Source organism: Argiope bruennichi, chromosome 1, assembly GCF_947563725.1.
Source record: "Argiope bruennichi chromosome 1, qqArgBrue1.1, whole genome shotgun sequence".
Taxonomy (NCBI): Eukaryota; Metazoa; Arthropoda; class Arachnida; order Araneae; family Araneidae; genus Argiope; species Argiope bruennichi.
The window spans coordinates 95728558-95754131 of NC_079151.1; the positions used below are offsets into that span (position 1 = coordinate 95728558).

The 25574-nt window shown below is 30.0% G+C and overlaps 1 protein-coding gene across 2 annotated transcripts in view; it reads left to right on the forward strand.

Annotated features, from left to right (window-relative positions):
- LOC129966174 (uncharacterized) overlaps positions 1–25574 on the forward strand; it is a 448724-nt gene that overhangs the window by 412201 nt on the left and 10949 nt on the right. For both annotated transcript variants that reach the window (XM_056080579.1, XM_056080587.1), the window contains exon 11: positions 10675–10888. In XM_056080579.1, coding sequence (XP_055936554.1) covers positions 10675–10888 — 214 coding nt within the window. The remainder of the gene's footprint in view (positions 1–10674; positions 10889–25574) is intronic.

Consider the following 25574-nt stretch of genomic DNA (forward strand, 5'->3'; position numbering starts at 1 on the left):
GTATAATTAAGCGTCTTTAAATTTAACTGGTGGTAAATGGGTTAATACCTAGTTTTTTACATCTCGTTTTTTTTACATTTTGATTAAATTTAATTAATTAATTAAAATTCTATATTCAAATACCACAAATAAATACACACCACAATGCAAATTTAAAATCTGTCTGATTTTTATTGAGTCCTAAATCGACATTCTATAGTCATAAAATTGCAAATATTACAAAAATACAAAAACGCCTGGTGGAAAATGCAAATTACTGATGACTCATTCATAATTCATGACTGCTATAAGGGAACATTTTCTTTAACAGTAAAATAAACCATAAAAATATTTGGAATTAATTTATTTTTCAAAAATTTTAAAAGTCAAACTTAGAATATGTTCATTTTTAACATTAAAAATGTAAATTTATTTAAATTTCAACAAAAAAAAATCCAAGTCTCTACTATATACGAAAACAAGGAAATAATAAAGAAATTGAGGGAAAAAAAAACTTCCAAATAGTAATTGCAGCTTTAAACTTTAATCTTACATAAAATTACAAAATCTTAGATGTTTTATATAAAAAGTAAACTAAATTGCTGTTCTTTTGGTAACGCCTCTATAAACTTCAGTCCCCCCCCTTTTATATGTGAAAGTCAACCTCAAGAATTTAAATTTTTATTCCCTACAAATTTTGTGAGACAAGCCAAAAATAAATAAGATTTTAGTAACGACTAATTCGCAAAAGTTTTCCATGACTTAAGCCAGTCTGAGTCTATATTATAAGGGCATTAAAAAAGACATATTTGGGCGGGAAAAGCCATTAACACAAGCTGAATACTTATACACTAAGGGGATTGAAGCCCCGCTCCCCCCTGCTACTCTGGCGTTATTAAGCATTCATTTACATGATTCCCTCATTTTTCTTCTCTACGAAGTACTTTTTCAGAATAATAATTTAGGCAGTAATAAGCAGTGCATCAGGAGGTACAAGTTGATGAAAAGGGTGAGATTTTATTTTTATCAAATGTTATTCAACCTCCCTCACCTCGGAATTTTAAAGACATCCCCCGCCTTTTAAAGGAAAAACTTACTTCAAGAATTGATGGAGGGTACTTAGGGATATAAGAAACCATTGAGTTTCAACGACTTTTCATTTTTAGAATCAGATTTAAAATTCCAAAGCAACGACAGTGTCGGGCTAATTGCTTTATAACACTCAAAAACCGTCTGTCGCTCTTTTACTAAGTTCCTTTTCCCTTTTTTTTTTTTTTTTTTTTTTTTGTTACTTTTCGGTACCTAAAAAGTTTATTTCCTCTTCATACTTTTTTACTTGCTTAAAACCCTTCTAAGTCCCTTTTTGAGTCGGCTGTTTGGTACAAAGTTTATCAAAGAGATCATGAGATAAATGTTAAATAAAAAAAAAGTTTTTTTTTCGTTCTCTTTTTTATTTCTAGAAGTACGTGTCTCAAAGATGCAAACTGATTTACATGAATAATGTTGCAAAAAAAACTAATTCGGTTATAAGGATCCCTTTGATGTCGGGGCTGCATATTTTCATTAGGGTAGATTAAATTCTGTATTTTCTCTTAAGACAGACTTCTTCAAAACGACTAATGGCAACATCTCATAAATTAACTTTGGCATCTGTCTTGAAGTTATAAGGAAGGGAATGTTACTTTTAGAATGTTTGTCTTATGTCGGAAGGTTTCCATTTGATGTATTCCCGAGGAACGTAACGATAAACATGTTGTCTGTTTCGTATCAAGGTAAGATAAATAAAACATTTGCTACAATTTTCTTCTAAATATCTATAGTAAACATAAAAAGAGTGAGAAAAAAATCTTCCATTTTAATACTAGAAAAGCGAAGGAAAGTGTAAAAAGAATGTTGATCACTTCTTTAAAACTTTTTTCTTTCTATTTTTAAATTAATTCATTTTTGTGAATATAATTTACATATTATATTGAGGAAAAGTCATGTTTAGTGATTAGCACTGACAGAAAGTGAACGTCGATTTGCCCTTTTTGTACGCAATGGAACGCTTCTTAATGAACATAATTTGTTCCCGAATCTTGTTTATAATGCGAAACATTCGTAAATTGAAGTAATTTTCGTGCATAGGAATATGGGTAAAATAAGACAATATATTTTATTCCGAAAAGAAATACTGAAACAAATTTATAATAATGAAATTTATTATTTATAAACAAGAAATTATTATTTATTTACAAGAAATTTTTTAAAGACATTCGTCTTTGGCTACACTTTAAATGTGTTGAAAGTCAGGAGCAGTGTTACCGTTAAAGGAATTTGTAGCGCACACTGCTCCTGCCTTATTAAGGCAATGCTTTTGAGCGTACGATTCAATAATGCAATTTATTATTTATAATGTATGCTTTTAATTTACAAGAATAAAAAAAATGTGTCCTTGTTTACGCTTCAAATTTGGTGAAAATCAGACACAATATTATCGTTAAATGAATTTGTAGCGCGCACTGCTCCTGCCTTATTAGGGCAATGGTTTTGAGCGTTCGATTCATTAATGCGATTTATTATTTATAATATATGTTTTTAATTTACAAGATAGTTGTCTAAAGAATATGTCTTTGGCTACGCTTCAAATTTCGTGAAAATCAGACACAATGTCATCGTTAAATAAATTTGTAGCGTGCATAACTACTGTCTCATTAGGGCGATGCTTTTGAGCGTACAATTCAACAATGCAATTCATTATTTATAATGTATGCTTTTTATTTACAAGAAAGTTGTTTTGTCTACGCTTCAAATTTGGTGAAAATCAGACACGAGCGAGACATTAAAGAGTTTCAGCGACAATTTAAACGAGTTTGTAGCGCACACAGCTATTGCTGTATAAGAACGATCTTTCTGAACAAATGATTCAATAATTTCCCATGCTTTCAACAACTCTCTTATTTCACTGAGAGGTTGCTGCTTTGTTAGGTCTATTATTTCCACTTTTTTTGACCAAATCTTTTCCACAGTTTTTTACTATGACGCAAATTGCAGCTCCATAAGTTTTCGGTTGTTTTGTTTACGTTCATACAACCTCGTCTAAGTCATTTCTATTCATCTATAGCCCAATAATCGTGATCATATACATACCAGAGGCACTTTCTCAGGCCTTTTGGAGTCGCATTCGACAACGCTATCCGATTGAAACTTCTTCCATATAGATATGTTTCCTCTTCAAACAATCTCTCGATACAAATTGATAGAAGCTAATCCAGCATGTGACATCACGTTCATTAATCGAATCATTTCTTTTTTCTTTTTTTTTTAATATTCTGGTTTTGCTCGTTGTGCAAATTATGAGAGTTGCACTTTAAACAAGGCTTCAGTGCATTGATGTTCACATAAGGGAAATTTAATTTTATAAGCTTTGCTAGAAGAAAATATATTTAAATTTATATTTGTAATTTTAAATTTTGAATGACTTTACGACAAAATACTTCTTTAATCATGCTATTTTCTTGGCCGTGACAGAATTTCATCATCTATACCTTAGAGGGTAGTTTCATATCCCTAAAACTTTTAGCCTGTAAACACACACAGCTGTCCGCTGTGTGTCTGTGACCGTATGTCATACATCGCATAACATTTCAGTATCGGAGGTACTTGAATGGAATCCTAATGATTATCAGCAGTTATATTGCAATTCTTTTCGTAAGAGGATATCCCGTCACTGAAGTAGAGGTAGCTTGATCCCACAATATTTCTATACCTTCTAGGAAAGCTTTTCATCTCCTTACCTTCCTGTTAAGTTAGTGTGTAATTCAGGTGGATCTCTTACTCACTAAATCCACAATTAACGAATGTCTTCGTGTTTGTTATGTGGAAATATGAATGTATTTGTGTGAAAACTCACTTAAGAGTCATTATATTTATCTGGAATGGGTAACATTTATGAATATCGTATTAAAATCGCTATTGTAGAAAATTAAATAGGGTCGTGAAACTGAAATACTAAAATTAAACTTTTTCCTTTAATTTCAAATCATTTAAATTATTTTAATAAATATAAAACCGAATTCATTTGGAGGCTTTATTTCACTAGGTATTTATTACGTTCAAAATACTCAGGTGCGGTTTATAAAAAGAATATTTTTACAAGACAGATCGCAGTTGAAGCTATTTCTGAAATGATTTTCTTCTTAAATCAATATTGTAACTACTCTTTTCTGAAAGGATTTCTTTCTAAAGCTTTTTCAGCTAAAACAATCGAATCTTACCTTATCCAAATATTTATGTAAAGTCTATCTGAAATTTTCTTTTTAAATCTGGAAATATTTAATATATTCTGTTTAAAGTAAGTTAACCAAAACTCTTTAAACTATTTATTTGATTTTTCCTTCTAGTTATTTTGAGAACTGCGCATTCATCTTCCTTTTAGACAAGAAATATATATTTATCGACTGTTTTGGATTTCAGTATTTTTCAGTAGTCAACGATATCATTCTCAGTGTGGACAAAACTAGATGCTTACTTTTTCGTATATGAATTGAATATATGAATATTTCGTATATGAATATATAATCAAAAAAAATCAATTTCGAGATTTTAACGAATTTTCAGTTTTCAGATCCTTCCGAATTCGAAAAATACAATTTTTAAAATTATGACCGTCTTTCTATATATGAATATAATTGCAAAATGTTTAGAGCTTGATGGATGAAATTTGGTATGTCGTTTCACTGCAAGATTGTCTGTTTTTCAGTCCGAGAACAAATGAACATAATAATTAGAAAATTCTAGGAGTTACATAAATCGAATTTGATACATAAGTTTAAAATCTAGTTTTTGCACACAGTTTTATCCTCGGATGGACCGTCTTTTATTCTGTTCATTTCCATGGATATAAGCGCAGTCAATAACTCAAAAAGGCAAAAAAAAAAAAAAAAAATTGGTATGCTATCTTATTACTAAAATTCTATATCAAATTATGCTTTCGATCTTTCAATAATAAAAGAAATGTCCAACATGCATACTCGGCTTTCTTTATCTATCCAAGAGGCAGCAATTGCACATAGGGGGAATTCTGGAAATAAAGATCTGAGCACTGATAGCATTTACTGCTATTTTTAATGTCCTCAGTTTTCTCTAAGGGGAATATCATATTTATTAGTTTGTATGTTTTAGAGAGTTTTAAAGGGGCAACTCTCAATAGTTTTGTGTCTGTAAAAACGCTGAAAATTTAATAGCAAAAATGTCACAATGATCAAATACTGAAAACGGGAGAAAAAATGTGTCAGACAACTCATAAAATATTTATATAGACTATATTTTGCTCGAAATTAATGAATACTTTATTCTTCAACAAAACTGATATCACTCTTCCTGTCAGTATAGTTTTTAAACATCTGCGTGGAATAAAAACATTGAAAATGTAATGCTAAAAATGCTATAATGATAAAACATGGAAGAAAAAAAAATGTGTCAGACATCATTTTTCGAATTTTACGATGACCATACGAGAATGGAGAATATGGCGATTTATGCTATTTCCTGTAATACTTAAAACCGTTATACTAGCGTCCAGGAAACACATAAAAATATCCACATTTTACCTCTTGTCCACTTTCTTTTCGATTTATTTATGACACATAAAAAAGCATGATCTGTATTCTTCACCATGATAGCACAGTCCGAAATATGTCTTCCAATACTTGAAATATATAAAAAAAAATGAATAACAGTCTTGGGTTTTCAGACTTTATGACTTTTAAACATATTGCAGAAGACCAGGCGACACCTACTTTTTTTATGGAGAATAAAATAACAGTCCTTTTTTTTTTCTTTTGCCGGCTTTCTTTTTACCCTCCTATTCGATTATTCTTTTCTCTGGCTTCTGAAATCTCCACTGAATAATTCTTTGTAGTGAAAAGAAAAAAAAGAGGGGGGGGGTGGAGGAAAGTCGTTGGTGAGTGAAGTTAGATGAACGTTTTCCTATTACTGTTATTTAAAAGTCGATAAGCGTTAAAGTTAATAGCTATCGGGGGTTTCGACACTTTAAAATCATAAAAAGGCTTTCATTCAGGATAAATGTATTTAAACAAGCATTTCTTGGAAAATAGCATCAAGTGAAATAAAAAGAAATTATAAAACATAGAAAAAAATAAAAAGAAATTATAAAACATAGAAAAAAATAAAAAGAAATTATAAAACATAGAAAAAAATAAAAAGAAATTATAAAACATAGAAAAATTATATTTCCTTCGCAATGAGCTTTTTGTCCACGTTATTAATAGCATTAGGTTTCTGAACTATATCTAATCGCATCATATAAAAACACTATTTTAAACTTCATTTACACAATGCACAAGTATCATCCGCAAATTAGCTATGTATATAGAGGTAGGGAATGTATGATTGGAGAATGAAATTGATTAAATCGCTGCAGTTGTTGAAACTAGGGGAGAGGGGGTATTGCATATACTTATTTTATAATATTTTTCGAAACTGTAGGTAGATGAAAGCAGGCGGTATTGATGACATATATAGAGATCACGAGCTTTTATGTGCAATAAAAATTGTAGAAATCGGTTCCGTGTCTAAGGTGGTTTGTCAAAATTTTGCTCAATAGAGAATTTAAAGTAATGTAGAAATTGCAATTAAGCAATGTAGTAATAAAATTTCTTTCGAATATAGAGGAAGGAGTCATGAACTTCCAATTGAAATAAAAAGGTGGAGAAATCGGTATGATGGTCAGAGATGGGGAATAACTTGATTGCTCACCTTGAAAAATACATAGTACAGTAATGTTTTTGATATTTCCCTCAAAAAGGCAACTTTCTTTGGCATATATAATCTTCCATATGGGATGAAATTTGAATAAAGGGTCCAGTTATTGAGGGTCGGAGATAGTTCTTTGATTCTTCTAATTATTTTAAACATATAAATTATAAAAATAGAGAAAAATAAAACAATAAAAATAGTTTTGTATATAGATAACTTCTTAAATTAAGTTTTGCTTTATTGATTTATGTTAATGATAAATTTTGTAGCAACACAAAAATTATTTTATTACTGGCTTAGATATTTTCAATTGTTGTCATATGATCTGGCTCTAGTACCTCTTACTTTAGTACCTTTTACTACTAGTACCTTTTACTTTTGTGTGCCTTTTAACCCTTTCAAGGACCATGGGAAATATGCTTCCCACCAAATTTATCTATTTTCGAATGAAGTTTTATAGATTGGGATAAATTCTGACAGAAACTTAGGTGCTTCAATTCAATATCTCACACAAAATGTCATGTTTTGATTTGCTACTTAATTATTAGTTAACCAAGTTAATTACTTAATCAAATGTATCTAATAAGTTAAATGAATCGCTTTCCTTAAACCCAAAGTATTTCAATCCCAAAAGTATTTTAATATACCACAACTAGAAAAAAATGTCCTTTTAAAGGGTTAAATAAAGTAATAAAATCGCTGTATATATAGTGCTTAAAAGACTTATATGGTAATCATTGGTGAGGTATAATCTGAAACTTGTGACTGTCCTCGTTGAGGCCAAATTTCTTTGATTTTATTTACTCAAAAATGCGCTGACTTAAATAAATGATATTTTGTAAGCAATTTTGCGACTCCAATTATAACTCTATATCAAATTTTGGTTCCAATGGGTTGGTTGTAAGGCGCCAAAATACAATTTCGATTTCGAATATTTGTATATTTATCTTATGCCAAAGATTAATCGCCAATCGTCACATGATAGATTCAGTAAGAATGATAAATTCAAGCCAAATATTTTTTGCTATTCACCAATTTACGTTCTTTCCCAAGTTTCACAATTTTATGCAAGGGGAAAATGGTAACAACTTATTAGAGAATATATGAAAAAGTTTTGGGAAATCATACCTGTTGATTTATTAAATTATTTATTTATAATTGAATTCAATTTTGTTTCTTTTTCCACATATATTTCCTTATCACATTTAATTATCATATCTTATGGTTAAATATTACATTCGAAGCAAAAATGCTTGAAGCCTTTATTGTTAAAATCCCTATTAGCATTGTGTTCTGAAAGATCAGCACAATTTCATAGTACGATTAAAATCTTTCAAGGTTAGTATTGATTAAATTGTTCCATTTAAAATTTTGGGTCAATAAATAACATTGCATTATATTAGAATTTAAAACACAATTCGATATTAATTGTCCTTTAAATTTTCAATCTCGCCATTTACAGTACAGTAAAAGATCTTTCTTTCATACAAAATATATCCTCAGCCTATATTTTTTTTCTATCTTATCTACACCGAGGAATTTCGGAAGTTGATAAAATAGCTTTCAGCAATATCAGTTCCGATCAAATTAGCATATACTTTTTAAATTTTTTTTAAACTTTTGAAATTATTACTGCTTGAAAATATTTTTAGTGCAGTTTTGTGATTTTTATTATCACTTCGGTCAGAAGTTTTCTTTTTTAATAGAATCGCTGAAAAAGCGCAAAAAAGTAATTTTCTTCCATTGATAAAATTTCCCATATATAAAAATAAAATGGTAGGAATAGACGGTGAATTTTTATTATTTAACTTTGGTAGTCTGGAAAAAATTATGAATTCGAGACATATGGAGGTATAATTTTTGAAAACTGAGGACCTTTGACAAATATTTGCTGAAGTTGACTTTCCATAAATTGCAATAAATTCTTTGAACAAAACTTTCCTTTTAGTCAGCTGAAAATAAAAAAAATGAAATGAAATATTTTAGTATTATTTACTCAAAAACCGATAAAAAAAGTTTTTTTTCTCCTTTTCCTGATGAAAACTACTTATATTTGCCTTTCAAATAAATATCTATAAAACCTAGTTTTAAAAATAGATGTTTTGTAAAGCTCCCCAAAATCATTCTTCGGATCTATGTAAATTGAGTAGAAATAAATCAGTGTAACGTTCTAGAGTTTTCAACAAAAAAGGAGATCAGTTTCAGAATCGAAAACGTGAAAACTTTTTTTCTTACTCTTTTTGAACAAAACCGTCCGGAGGACAGCAAAAACAACAAAAGCTTTTGTCGATATTTTCATTTGTAACATCCAAGCGAAGCCCATTGTATTCTCAAAACATTGCGATGCTTTCTCTATTGTGCAGTCTCTCTCTCTCTCTCCAATTTTTTATGCAATCTGACTCCCAGAGAAGAAGGCGAAAAGAAAGGCACACTCCTTAGAGAACCTTCGAATATATTAGAATAGATTCAGAAAAATTAGAAAAAAACTTCTTGGAGCATAATAAACACCGTGTTTACCATGTGGAATAAAAAGTATTTTTTTGGCACTTTTAAAAAGAACCTAAAAAATTAAAATTTCAATAAGTGCTTTTCTTTAAATTGCAGAACAAATGTTTTTCTTTAAAGAAGTAAAAGAAAATTTGTTCAAAAACTATTGAAGTAATTTCAATGCTTTCCTGAAAAATTAACATTCAGAAATGTGGGAAGATGAAGTCTAAAAATATCCTTTAGGAGGATTCTATAGGGGAAACTAGAGAGTGCTATTTTTTCCTCTTCTGGTTATTAGAAAATAAATATTTATGGTCCTATTGACTGTCATTTATTGCTGCAGTAAAGAAAATATTAATTAATAAAATGAATTGACAACAGCAAAGTTGGATATGATAAATCTGGGGAAATTGTGCATCTTGATAACATACATCTTATAATATTCAATCAGCGAAAGGTTTGAATAATATTGTAAAGGAAATCCACTCGGTGGTTTAATTTAGTTTAGTTATATTAACGTACAATTTTAAAGCAACACTAGTGCTATTTTGGGGTGGTCCTCGTAATTTTTAACCGCGGTCATATGACCATGACGACACCGTATCTGCACCCCCTCTCCAGACTTCCACACCACACCATTGCCTCCGATGGATTTAACATGCACTAGACCCGCTTACACGACGGTTCTTCTGTGGAATCGGTTCTCGAACTGAAATCCTTTGGTTCCGAAGCCAAAACCTTACCACCACGCCACCGTGGCCTTCCTAGCTCTAAACATATAAATATAATAAGTATATAAATAATATATAGTAGTATATAAATAATAATAAGTATATAAAAAATTCAGTAACGGCACTCGGGTAGAAATCAATGCCCCTAAAACAGAACACATGACAAACTCGCTTTATCTCTTTTATGCTTATATAGGTTTTCTTACAGAGCATAGACATTTCTCAATACTTCTAGATTTTTCTAGAATCTGCATTTTTTCGGTAAAATCACTAAATGATTGCAGAGTTTGTTGCAAAATTAGTAGGTCATTTCCTTGGCATCCAGTCAGCTTCCATTAATTTTTTTTTTTTTTTTTTTTTTTTTACTAATGGCGCAGGGAAGCAATATTACAATATGAAATATTATTACATAATTATTATGAAGTTGACTGAAAGGGCATTCAGATTATATCTGATTGACCGGACCGCCAAGACAGTATTCTGGCGGTAACTGTGGTTAAATCCTAAAGGCCATCATGGGAAACACATTCCGTTATCGATAGAAGGTAGCTGATCCCATCATTATTTTACTCACCAAGGTGGCTAGAACCAACCACTATACCGGAAGATTCTCATCCTCATTTCTGAGACGCCCCTCGGTGGATTTAGAAATCGAATAAAGATGACGGGGAAAAAAAGAAGGAATATATAAAAATTAAAAATGAATTTTATTTTACAGGTACGATGTGAGGACGAAGGTACCAAAGAGGTCCACCAGTCTTATGGAAGAAGAAAGAGGTCCAGGGACCTCTCGGACACCCAGTCCCTAGAGCTGCAGTCCGGCGATGTCGTTACCGATATAACCATGGAGACCCCGCTGTTTGTGGTGAGCAGCGGAAAGCACCCACAATCATCCGAGATGAGCAATCAGCGTAAATTTACCACGACGTCAGGTAGGTTGAAAAGGTTTACTTTAGTAGGTAGCTTTACTTTCGATAGGTTCACTCACTCACGAAATGTGCAAAAAGAAAGTACTGCAATCGAGAAAAAAAATCTAGAATTGAAATTGCGATAAATACGAGCGTTTTATAAAAAATATCTTAAATAAAATTTAAAAAAAAATTCATGAAACTAAAAATGTGTGTATCTATGGAAATTACCGCGCAAAAACGGAATGAGCCAAATACCATTCATAACATAAAATTTTTAACTTCGATATCATAATTACAGATCTATGTGAGATCGACGACGAGAAAGGTCGTCGTCGATGTACAGATCTGTACAAGATCGACAACAAGAACATCATACCTACAGATTTATTTGAGATCGACGACGAGAACATTATAATTACAAATCTATGCGAGATCGATGATGAGAACATCATATGTAGAGACCTATGTGAAATTGACCTTGATAACATCATAATTGCAAATCTATGACAGATCGATGATAAGAACATATGTACAGATCTATGTGAAATTGACCTTGATAACATCATAATTGCAAATCTATGAGAGATCGATGATGAGAACATCATATGTACAGATCTATGTGAAAATGACCTTGAAAACATCATAATTACAGATTTGTTTAAAATTTTGGATGAAATACGCTTGCAGGAAATCCGCCTGAATATGTTAAACGAGATAACTCAAGACAGCAAAGATTTAGTTGATAAATGGCATATTTAAAAATATTAAACATCTCAAAGTAAATAAAAGTGTATGGAACAAGGATTGAATAATATCTATAAAAACTATTTTAATTCAAAACCGAAAAAAAATCATGTTTTATTTTACGCAATAATTATATTTCTTAACAAATAATTCAAAACATTGGACTTTTATTGTTGAAATTAAACGAATGTGATCAGATTAGAAACAACGTTTTAAAGGTAAATACTATATAATTGTAATTATGACTCTTCGTTTATTCGGTTTTCCATATTTTCTAAAACTTTCATGAAAAAACGGTAAATGCATATATAATTTTTATTGAAGGAAATATTATAAATTTTTTTTTAGATTATTCATTAAGCATTAATATATTCATTCCCAGAAAGTTTTTATCTGAAATTGCAGAGCTTTTTTTTCGCATTTAAACTCAATAAACAAAGCCAATAATATCCCAATGGAAATAATAATTATAGAATTGAAAAAGAAAAATCTGCTGCCTATCTTTAGTCATATCATACACATTATTTTGTGAAATCATGGTTTGAAGCCCACAATTAACACCTATCCGTTTACTAAAGCTTTGGAAAAGATGTATAATTATTCAATATTTTAGCGCCATCTGTTGCATATAATTGAAACCAAAATCAAAAGTCTAGGTAATATATGCATTTTTTTTTAATTACATTTGTTTTCAGTTGTATTTTTTTGGGCATAAAAATTCTACATGGGTTTACTACATCCCTCAATAATACATGGCTAGCCATTCATTTTTTTTTTACTAAACAGTTGTTTTGTTTAGTATGTAAATAATTATTGATCATCTTTTTAAGACAGAAGCTAAATGAAGGTTTTTTTACGTTCCTTTCTTCTGAATAAAAATTTACTCTCTTAATACCTATTAATTAATTGTTGTTTACTAGATGATTATAAACAATAACAAAAAATATAATTTAAGGTATGATAGTATTGCAATTTCTCATTTTTCAAAATATAAAAAGATCCTTTACTTTACATCTAAATTTTCAAGCAATGTAAAAGAAAAATATGTAATTATAATGCAAAATAAAAATGTCAATGTTAAAAATGAAAATCATACTTAAAATGTTGTTTGTAAATTTTAAATTTAAACCTCAAGAATTCTGCTGAAGATTACCTCAAATAATTTTCTTAAATGCTTCCAAATTATAAATAAACTATAGTTTTATTGATATTGTTTCATTTTTTAAACCAAAACTCGTTTCAATCTTTTCTTTTTGTACGGAATGGGCTCTTTGCTGATTTCAAATTATTTTTATATCAAATTTTATTTTTCTAATCTTAAAATAGTAATATTGATAAACAACAGTAATTGGAATTTTTGGTATTACCTTGCAATGTATACGCATTTTAAAAAATAAATGAGGAAATACTAAATATCCAACGTTTTAAATTCATCGTCTTTCTTTATAGTCCACGCTTAATAAATCTAAATTTAACTAAGCAAATTCAATAACAATTTATTCATTATACTTTCACTCCTAGGAATTTCGAATTCGTGCATCCTTTTTTCAATCCCAATTCCCACTTTTCCCAAAGTAAATTAATTTGTTGAAGAAAAAAAAAGCTTTTGATTTAGTCCATCCCCGACCGCAAATAGAAATCGAAACTAAAAAAAAAGCGACGAAATAAAAAAGTCTTAAAAGAAATAAGATTCGTAGAAAAATTGATGGAGTAGATGTAAATATGGGAATGATTAAATGTTTACGTTCAGTAAATGTATTTCGCATATTGGTAATATGAATTGATTCAATTACGTTATATTCTAAAAAGCTCCTTAAAGCGGCTTCGAATCTGAAACGGATGTATTTCATTTAATTAGCTTCAGAGAACTTCGCATTTCTTCGCTGCAATCGTATCTGATTTTAGAACACAATTAATGGCATTTATTCGTTTTCCATCCGCTTAGATTCCGATTAAGATTATTCGATTACGCATGGCGATATTACGGTAGTACTTTTTTTTTTCTATTTCCTCCCACTGTTCACCAAGAGGACTTAAGGGAATTCGATTTCGATGAAGATATTGAAGAAATCTAATTATTCTACAGAATCGTTTGAAAAGAGATAATACGCTTCATTTATTCGTGAAGCTCAGATTGTAATTAAATTAAGCGATATTAATTATGAGTAGAAGCATACGTTCAATAACTTTAACCCTCATGGGTGCTCTCACTCACGCACACACCCACCCACACAAAAAAAGATATCGATTGAAAAACTGTTCATAAAATTCACCCCAGTCCATTAGTCTTCACTGTAACCTTATCTGTCAATGTAGAGAGTCCTGGTAAAAATGAATATGCGACAATATTGATTTGTGTCACTGAATATATTGCATAATAAATTCTTTTAAGAAAAGGATGCTTTACCATATAATTTATTTTATTAGACTTTCTCCAGCACTTGATGGCATCCTTTTTATAAAGTTCAATTAAATGCTTTGATCAATAAGTGTTTTTCAGCTAACTTTAGATCTACCTGCAGTATCGCATATAGATAATTCCATTAATAATGAACAACCCATTAGATATAATGTTCAGTAATAAACGAAGTTTCATATAAATGTTTTTAGCAAAAAAAAAAAAAAAGGAGGGGGGGGGGTAGGGCGAAGGAGTAAAAAAACAATAAAAATAATATATTATATATATATATATATATATATATATATATATATATATATATATATACATATACATAAAAGCATTCATCATTTTTTTTTTTAATTTGTTTTAGAGAACTATGAATATAGAAAAACTTTCTGCGCAGTAAATTCTCTAAACGAGATGCAGAATACATTGAATCGCATTTGAGTTGGTTAATTTTCATATTATAATCCTGACCTGACTGTTTTAAAAATGTTAAAAGAAATTATGGTTTTATGCTCCACATTAATCCTGTTTTAAAGATCGCTAGTAAAATTGCTTTTGGCATATTTTTTCTTTTATTTTTGTATCGTTGATTAATTAATTATCTCATGAAATCAAATTATTTATCTCTTTTATTTATTTATTTATTCTTTTTATTTTTGATCACGCTACTTATACGCAAAATTCCAGAACAGAAACTTTTTGTTTTATGAAAAATAATGGCAGATTTCGATCTAGGTAAACTAGTCAGCTATCTAAGACCGTTAAACTGGTGGTTAAAATGATATCATTGGGCTATTTACTAAATAAATAAAATTTTTATCAATTAATATTGGAAAAGTTAATTCAATTACTCCAATCAAATTATATTAGAATAATATTAATATTTTACAAGTATGATTAGTTAAATTTCTATCCGATTCATGAAGTTCATATCACTGAACAAAACACTTTATACGTCCTACTAAATCGCCAAAGATTTTGGTTACATTTAATCTCAGTAAAGTAGTTCAGCTATAACTTCATGTTTATTATTCCTCAAATTATCAGACAATTATTTTATTTAGACAGTTAATTATTAATTGTCAGAGAATTATTATTTGTTATTCGTGTTATTTTGCCTTACATATGTTTTATTTACTGTATGCATAGGTTTGTCCAATGACATCATAGAACTATGAAAAAAGTAAATGTTCAGTTCAAGCATCTCCTAAATTTTGCTATATTTAGCTAAATTTTTAAAAATTCCCGCTTAAATTACGAAGATTTAAACAAAATCTTCTTCCTTAGCTTTCAACAATGGAAGAAATCAAGCGATTAAATATTTAATGAAACATTGAAAAAGGTTTGAACTTCAGGCCATAAATGTAATTGTTAGAAATTAGCCAAAATTCAAGAAAAATTTACACGGCAATTAATTCGGTGCCAATAAAAATACATTTTAAAAAAATATTGAAGCGGTATGAAATTTATTTTTTACTGCAAGGTTTTCGGAAGTCATTGCAGTGAAGTGCCAAAAATCTGTTTAATTTTTAATTAATAAAACTTCTAACTAAAAATTTTTAAAAAAATTGCTTTGAAGTGCGCATCTATACCTTAAAATGAATGTATGGGTTGTAATTCGTAGCTATAGGTAATCATTGAGTCATAATAAATAAACAAATTAAAAACATTTAGATTTTCATAAATTTAGCCAAAAATAAATGTGATTAAAAAGTGTTGAAATGAGACAATTTATAAATTAGGAGCCCCTTAACATTTAGTAATCCTTATTAACCAGAGATGTTAAAATCCGCGTCTATGGAAAACAAATTTTGGACTATAAATACTTGTATATATTTGATAAATAAATGTACCAATATATTGCATCAAATATTACATAATCAAATGAAAGTATGATTTTTTTAAGACTCTGATAATAGAGCTAAAACCCCCACATTTTATTTGGATTTTATTCTACTCACTTTATTTTCTGTTGCAATATTGGAAATTATTAGAAAAAAAGCAAATTTCATGATTTATATTATACAACATCAGATTCTTCTGAGATTATTTTTGGTTTAAATTAAATAAAAACTTGCCATAAAATTTGGATTTATTCACTCAAAACCATTTTAGTATTTGAGCTTCATTGTTATACGATTTGTCTTCTTTGTCCATTCGTTTTCTATTGAAGTCATTCTAACATAGAATATAATGTGCATTGGGCGTTTTGGTATCTTTTATCCAGATGAAAACATCTGCAAGCATTTAAATAATTATCTAAAGGAACGCTTCCGTATTCATTATAAAATGTAGCAAACAGTTCTGACCTTCGGACTATCATTTGCACCAGGTATTATCGATTTCGCATTCAAGATTTATAACCAAGTTTTCTTTTATCAACACACAGTTGATACCTCGGGCCATCCTAAAGTTAATGGATGATTGTTTCTTCCTGTTTTTAAACTTCTAATAGCTCTGCAATCCACCTTCTCTGGAATTGGCGCAAAATGGTTGAACTTCGGGACATGGAGTTTGTTTATTTTTCTTTTTTCGCCCCTTCAACAACTCCTTGTTTGAAGTGGTTAGAATCATTTTTCATGTCTGGAGCGCGTAATGCGGTAGTTAAAAATCTTCCGTTCCTTCTTCTGATTTATGGATCCTCCAGGAAGTGGCCTAACGGTATCCAGACACTATTTAAATTAATACCAGAGTTTAAACGAACTATTTCCCTGTTTGCTTGCCTGACAACCTAGAACAATAAGAAAGGGGGAAATAGTGGAACACAATCCTTTCCGCTGGAAGAGGATGTGTGTTACAGCTGGCATCGTCTGCAAATCGTACTAATGTTTTATTGTTTTCTGGAATGTTCAGAGATGACTAATGAAAATCGTAGGAATAGTTACAGAAGAACGTTGGCCATAAATTAGTCTAGGTTTCCACGGAATGAGTCGTTTTTCCACCGTTTTGCTTGCCTCTTCTGTTCTTAAAAACGAGACTTGGAGTCTACTTGTAGGATATATATTTTTGAGTTTTATTTATACTAATATTTATTTTGGATTTTATTTATTTTATGATCCCACCGAAACGCGTTTTCTTACTTAAAGATTTATTTGAAAGTGCTGTTCTCAAATGCTTTAAGTCTTTTGCATCATGCCGTTTAAATTTTGGAGGCAGTTCAAAATTAGAAAATATCGCTTCTCATGAGACATGTATATTAAGTATTTCAGGAAACAGTGATTGCAGTTTTATTGTTCTTACACATATACGTTTATGCACAATCTATTACTGGATCATAAATATTTACTTTTCAAATCTGAGCCGTTTTAATTTAGATGGAATGACTTAATATGATATGTTATAGAATGAAATCAAGTAATGCGTTTATCGTAATATAGCCATATTTTTTTTTTTTTTTTTTAGCTGAACGATTGTAATATATATTTAAGTTTATTCAAGTAATTTGTGCTAGCATTTTTACAGATTTTTCAATTTTTATTGCTTATTTATTTATTAATTTCATTGAAAATGATGCAAATATTTAATTCACTGTCATAATAGAAGTCCAGAAATTGTGTTGTCATCTGAAAAATTAGATTAGTGACTTTTCTTTAACCTGACAATTCGAAACAAGTTAAATATAATTTAATTACTCAGTTAACAGGTTAAAGAACAAGTTCTGCAGGAATTTAAGTTTCTTAAGGAAACGGGATGTTAAACTGAATTTCAATAGAATTACTTATAAAGAAAATTAAACAGCTTATCTGTCTTTAAGAAAAAGTGAAACAAAATCATTCTATAGATAATGAAAAGTAGTTAAGGATGGTCAATAATACTAAACAAATTAATTATGCCAGTTAAGTTATTTGCATTTCGAGAGATCCAATCTTTAATTTGGCTGATTTTTAAAATACTTTTAAATAAAATTTTTCCAATGGAATTTATAAAAGTGCTAATGGTCCAACATTCTCCTTATGGTAAGGGCATCGGAGATTTGATCTCACAGAAAAATCTACCCTATATGTGGGTCTAGAAATCAGATACTCTCACCGAAAAGTTAACCCTATTTGTGGGTTTAGAGATCAGATACTTTCATAGAAAAATATAACCTATATCTGGTTCAGATAATCTCACAGAAATACTACCCTATATGTGGATATAGAGATCAGATACTCTCACTGAAAAATCTACCCTATATATGGGACTAGAGATCATATACTCGATGATAAGCAGTGCATGGGGTATAACATTATTTTTGATTATTCATTAGTAAAAGACTAGGGGACAAGTGGGGATCTAGAGATAAGAAGAGTGTGCCACTGTCATTATCAAATCAGGAAGTCTGTTTTGAAGTCAGTGGGATAACATACATAAACAAGGTTTAGTTGCCGCTGGAGACAAGGAAACAAAATATTAGTTTATTTATGAAGTTTTTGAAGACCAGATCTCGATTATACTTTCAGCATTTATTTTTGCCAATGAAAAATTTAACTTAAAAATAATATGATACCCCATGCATTGCTTCCCTCGCTGTGCCATTGTCTCGTGTGGCTTTAAAATGATAGGGTTGAATCTACAAGAGACTAAATCAAATTTAATAAAAATAAATGATAAAATTTGCATGAGTTGTCGTTCCTCAAAGCTACCTGGTATTTAGATTGAGTTTTTAGATGAGGGGGAAAAATCAATAAAAACGATGGTCGATTCCCAACAGCAATCTAGTCTTCCCCCCCCCCCTCTCCCAAAAAGAAAAAAAGAAAAAAAAATGGAAGAAAAGAAAAGAAAACCCATTCCAAGAAGGGGGAAAGAAGAGAAGTCAAGAGGTGGGCCAGAGCGGTCAATTGCGACGAATTGCCGGATGGAAGGGGCAAGTTAGCAGACGATAAACCCAGCCATCCATTGCAGCGGGGAGCTCGCTAAAAATCTTTAATGGTGATCTGAGGAGTTGCTACCTCGAATTTCAGTGGATGTCTCAACCCCTCTAAAGAGTGTTTTACTGCCCTAGAATCTAGAAAAAAAGAAGGGAGATAAACAAGTGGGTCGAGGTGATGATCTCTTGCGAAGCAAAAAATACCTTCCTAATGACTTTTGCAATGAGGTGGGTGAGGCCCTTTGCGGTTTGGGCCGGATTTAGGCTCTGGAGGTCTTCTCTTTGTTGTTTCAGATGCTCATGCGTTCAGCTCTTTCGAGCTTAAAGAGGAGACGTTAGACGTTGTTATGACGGTCATCAAATATAATAATACTGGGTTTCATCAATGGTGGAAATTTGGATTAGCAGTCATTAAATTATGAGGCTGGAAGTGGTTATGCCGGATTTCGAATTTCATAAACCTTTACTTGATGGTAGCGATAGGTAATCATATATAGTAAATGGATATTAAGAAACAAGAAAAAGAATTTGCAAAAGAAAATTTCTTAAAATGTCTTCTGTTTATACTGTAAACCATCGAAGTACTCTTCCATCTACTGCATTACCAGAAAAAAATATATATGATAAATTTGAATACAAAGTCTAAAGGCAAAGGGATTTTGTTATTTTTGCAGAATTTGGAATTATTGGTTTTCTTTACTGTGGTTTAAGCATCGTAGATTTGCAAAAAAGTTTAAAAATTCTAAGGTATTAAGTGTATAATAATTTTAATTTTTAATTCATACAAAATGTAACTAATTTTTTAAAACAAAAGTACATGGCAGAAAATGTTTTTGCAAAATATAATTAAATAATGTGAATCTTTTCAAATAAATTTTGCATCATTTTTTTTTTATTCTGCTCCGATTCTAAAATTATGCCAACTTAATTTTTTAATCCAAATTTTAAAGCATGCATTCATTGTCGAATATAGAAAATTACGTTGTAAAAATCAGTCTTTATATATAAAACCTGAAATTCCTAGCATCAAACGCGTTCGCACAAACGTTAGTAATTTGAACTCTTTTAAAAATAGTTCATAAAAAAGTTAACCATATAGTCATTTTGATTTAAAAGCCTTTAGTGACCTTGTTCACTGACCTTCGTGAGAGTTTGTTCTTAAAAAAAGAAGACTCTTTTCCTCGTATCTTTTCAGTGCATCCGTAAAATGTTATTGATATAATGTGAAGTTTTCTGCCAAATTTATTATTAGATGAAATTACCATCTAAAATTACTCCCTAGCATTAAATATCTTTCTGAAATAACTTTCGTTTTATACTAAAGTTTCCATGCACTATGTATTCAAACGTGGGCATCAAAATTCTTAACTTTTTTTACATTTTATTGCACATAAATATGTTTTAAAGTATGGAGCAGTGAATTAAGAGTTGCAAATAAAATAGAAAGCCTAATTTCATAATTTTCTGACGGGATAGTATCAAAATTCTTCCTAAAATAATAACATTGAAATTTCATAAAATATTTTATAGTCAGAAGAAATAATGATTAAAGTTTTGAGGAAACGTAATAAGTATTCATTAAATCCTCAAAATGAATCAATTTAGAATGGAGATTCGATGCGTTATTTATTTAATTACAAGTGTCATAAATCTTAATAGTTTTTTTTTAAATTTCTATTGTAAAATATGTTTCACAAATACAGCAGTAAATTAAACAATCACATGGAAAGCAAGACCCCACTTTTTGGAATTTCTTCTTTGGAAATATCAAAGGTTTTCATATGATAATGTAACTGAAGCTTCAAAATTGCATTTAACAATTTCCTGACTATGTAATATCAAAAATCTTCCTATAATATTAACATTGAAGTTCCGAAAAAGGATTTCAAAGAAAGTTGAAATATTTACTAAATTAAGATAAAAAATAATTAAAGTTTTGGGATACTTAATATGTATCCATTAAATTCTCAAAATAAATCAGTTTAGGATAGAGATTCAATGTGCTATTTATTTAACTACAAACATTACTAATCTTAATAGTTTTTAAAAATGTTATTGTAAAATATATTTTACAAATGGAGCAGTGAATTAACAATCACATAGAAAACAGAAACCTTCTTTCAGGAATTTTCTTCTTTGGAAATATCGAATTTTTTGCTATAATAATATAACTGAAATTTTAAAAATGATTACAAAGGGAGATGAAATAATTACCAAAATTAGATTAAAGAAATTAAAGTTATAAAAAATTATTAAAAGTAAAACTTATTTAGTAAAATTAATCAAACTCAAAAATAAATTTCTCTCCGACATACATACATTGGCTTCTCTGTACTATTAAATGCGCTCCATTAATTGTGATCATGATCTACAGCTTATCGGAACAAATTCATTTTCTGCTTAATTTCGACACATTTGAGCCTTTTATTGCAATAATCGGTAATCAAATATCTATTATTCTATCATAAATTTAACTATGAGAATAATTGCCCTTTTTATCGACAAACTGAACACTATTTCCCCAATAACTTATACATTCCTCTAAAGTTTTGCATATCAGCCACATAATCTATCCCCTTCAATAATTCTCCTCCCTCCCAAATCCGGTGTTGACTCTGTACTGGAATTTAATGCGGTGATAATTACCCTCACTATGGACTGTATTCATGCAAGGCGAGATAAGGAGAAATTACTTTCCCAGACGAATCCTAATCGGAAGATAAATTACCCTTTCCGCTCACTTCCGCTTCCAAAACAAAACTCGTTCTTATAGTAGCACTCTGATAAGCTGCACTGTGTTCTACGCTCCCACAATTCTGTGTTTTCTGTCTGCACCTTTTGATAAGAGAGAAGTAATCTGATTTTTGCAATGAACCCTTCATAATTAAGTCTTTTGTTTAAAAGAGAGATGGATATCGTCAATACGAATCGGTTGATGATTTTTGCAGGAAGATAAGAGTTCTTCACATCGTAAGTTGATTTCTATCTTGCATTTATTATTCTTGTTGGATATTTCAAGAAGTTCGTAAATGTTATTTTCAGTACTATTTGTTTTAAAGAAATGTTGCTATGAATCCTAATAATGAAGCCTTTTGTCTGAAAAAGATATGAACAGAAATCTAATGATGATTTTCGGAAGAAGATAAAAATTTCATCTCAGGTCTTCCGATTATAAATTGATAGCTGTCTTCCCATTTATTATTCTTGTTGGATATTTCAAGAACTTCGTAAATGTTATTTTCAGTAGTATTTGTTTTAACCCTTTAAAGGGCCATTTTTTTTCTAGTCATATTATATTACAATATTTTTAGGCTTGAAATTAGAATAAGAAAAGGGATTCATTTAGCTTATTAGATAAATTTAATTTGATTAATTAATTAATTAATTTGGTTAATTAATAATTAAATAGCAAATCAAGGCACATCATTTCGTGTGAGATAAAGAACTGAAGCATCTAAGTTTCTGTCTTTCTAAAAAAATTTGTCAGAACATGCCAACCTACATAATTTCATACAAAGATTGATAAATTTGGTGGGAAGCATACTTCCCACGGCCCTAGAAAGGGTTAAAGAAATTTTGCTATAAATCCTAATAATGAAACCTTTTGTCTGAAAAAGATATGGAAATTAACAGGAATATGATGATAATTTTTTCAAAAAGATAAATATATCATCCGAGTTCTTTTGAATCATAAATTGATAGCAATCAAAATCTTTACTATTCTTAAAAGAAGATTTAAAATGTAAATGAATGGTTTTTTTTAATATTGTTCGTTTTAAAGGAAAGTACATTTTCTGTTTATCTAAGGCAGTTACTTGCTTTACAATTGGCTACAAATTAGTTAATATTTTAAAGAAAAAGGAATTAAAAGCTTCAGGAGTTGTAATGAAAATATTTGAATGTGAATAAAAATTGGTAAGGGGGTGGGGAAGACTGATTGGTGTTGTATTTTAAGGTACAAACATATCCTCCTTCAGATTAAACTATAAAGATAGTGTCAAAATTATTTTTAAATGGATAAAATTCAACGTGAACCGTTTTTTTCAAACTTATGCAGTGTTTGCATAAATTTAATCTTATTGTCTACAAAGATGCAAAATGATGAACGTAAGGGAAATGTCCAGCTATGTAGATAATAGAACCGAAGTGCATTTGGAAAAATGTGAGCTTGAGGAATCAAAATTTAAGCATTATGACAATATATGGAAATCAGACATAATGCGGTTAATATAATGAACTCACATATGCTTACAAATATATTTTATGCAGAGCTGCTGTGACCTGGTGATAAGGTTTCAGGTTCAAGACCCGATTCCACCAAAGAGCCATCGTGTATACGGGTCTGGTGCACTTTAATTCCTCCGGAGCCAAACGTGTTTAATTATACAACAATATTTCTTTGCCATAATGGAGTGGACCGTGTTCGGGATATAACATAAATGTAAATATTTTGATTCCCGTTTTAATCATTTTAATATTTTGTGAAATCCATTTCATAGATTAGTTGCAAATAATATTTTCAGTAAGTAAGTAAAATAAGTCGGTATTTTTTTTAATCATTCAATAAAATACATTTACATGTTTGTTTTCATCGAACATTAATTCCTTTCAACAAACCCGAAACTGATATAAAAATAATTATAGAAAAATTGAAATATTTTCCATATCATTGTTGTTTCCCAGAACCCGAATACACTAAGCCAGTGATCTACGGTTCATTAATCAAACACTGTTCTTAAGATCACTTCCTATCTTTCTACTGCATTATCTTTCCTACAATAAAGCTCCTCCTCATCAAAAGCAATCAAAGTAATGATTACCAGCAATCTCCCCGAATCTTAAACGCTCCATAAAACGACATCAAAGAACCTTCGATCCCGCAAACCCACTTGAGTCCGAGAATCAAACGAAAATCCCCATCCTATGAGCCTGTTTTCATGATTGACGACAACCCCCTTAAAGGAACACCCGAATCCTAATACTTAACTCCTAATCAGTCCCGGAAGAGGCCTCCTTCAAGCAAAGAACTTCCTCTGGGAAGAAGGTTATGCCATCCCCACCCCACCCCCTTTTCCAATTCGATAACGACCCCAAATTAAGTCCCAAAGACAACCAGTGCTGAGAGTTAAGCCCCTGACAGATCCGACTAGCCATGAGTGATTATCGCAACCATACCTCCGTGCTTCTTTACATTTGTAATAACGGATGGTGGAACTTAATCCTTTGATTACAGAATCTACTTAAGATCCTGGAGGAAGGAAGAAACTGAAGGTAGGAAGCCCATCTAATAGAGTATCTAGCCGAGCCATCAGCATTTATAGGATCATTTCGGATAAGATTACTTAGGTTCTTTTGTTAGCTGCGATGGTATAATAATCGGTTCTATAGTGACCAGTCCAAGAGCTAGGATTCTTAGATGAATTGATGAGAATTTGAATATCGATTTAGTTAAGGCATTATTCTTGGATTTGGAGATGATGAGTGGTTTATCGTCCAATGTCATCAAAATATTCAAGATGGTTGAAGTTAATGCGAATTTGGAAGAGGGGAATCCAATTTAATCTTTCTGTCTTTTCAATCGTGTCTTATTAGGCTTTGATAAGTTGAGTTAAAATGAATGAAAGAATTGGTAAGATATAGTATTAAGTTGAAACAATGGCCGGTTTATTTTGAAGTATCCATCTGTTTATTGTATGAAAATAAATAGTATTAGTTTTGTTCAATTTTATATATTTTTATATAATGATTCTTTGTTCAAGAGGAAGTGGGTTGTCTTTCGACTTATTGCTGAAACATTATTTGACTTCCGTTTTAGTATTAGCCATATTCAATTATAAACGCCTATAGTGAACGATTTTTCTAATACATCTCATATTCTTTTTGAGGTAATATGTTATTCTATTCAGAATTTTTTTTTTTTATTTATTCCGAAAATATAAATAATCTACATTTACAAGGAAGAAGAGTTTAAGAGTATGTGGATAATTAAATAAAAATACGGATTTAAGACTAAAAGTTATAATAAATGTTTAGAAATCTCGGGTAGAATCCCAAGAATCATTTTTACATGTTAAAATAATTATTCAGTTTATAAAATTAGTGGATAAATAGAATTGCTACAATGCTTATAATTTATAGGAGCAGAAAAAACAACAACAATATTTTAAAAGAATTGGCTTGGCTTGCTTGCCAGATTTTTATCCATTTACTCGTGTTAAAGGATAAAAGCGTGCGAAAGTGCAGACAGACCTCGTGGCACATTAATTAAATAAAAAGGGTGGAATTGGATCAGGAAATAAGACAACATTTTAAAATGAAATTAATATAAGTTAAATTAAAGTAAAACTTTCGAAATTAATTAAGGTTTAATTTGGAATTAAAAATGCCATTATACATGTATATATATGTATGTGTGTGTGTGTGTGCGTGCGTAAATAAACAACATACATGAAAAGGATCCTTTCAGATCAAGATTAAATCAATTCTGCTCTCAGAATCGAGTTACACACTATAAAATAGTTTTTTTTTGTTCAAAAATTAAAGAAGAAAAAAATGTCGCCACTTTTTCAGATAAATATATAAATTTATTTCTTCACTTTTGGATTGAGCTTTGTTTGAAAAAAAAAAGAACGTCTTTAGAACATTTTTAGAATGTCTGAGGAAAGAAATAATAATTTTAACATTTAGTTGAAATATAATAATGTTTT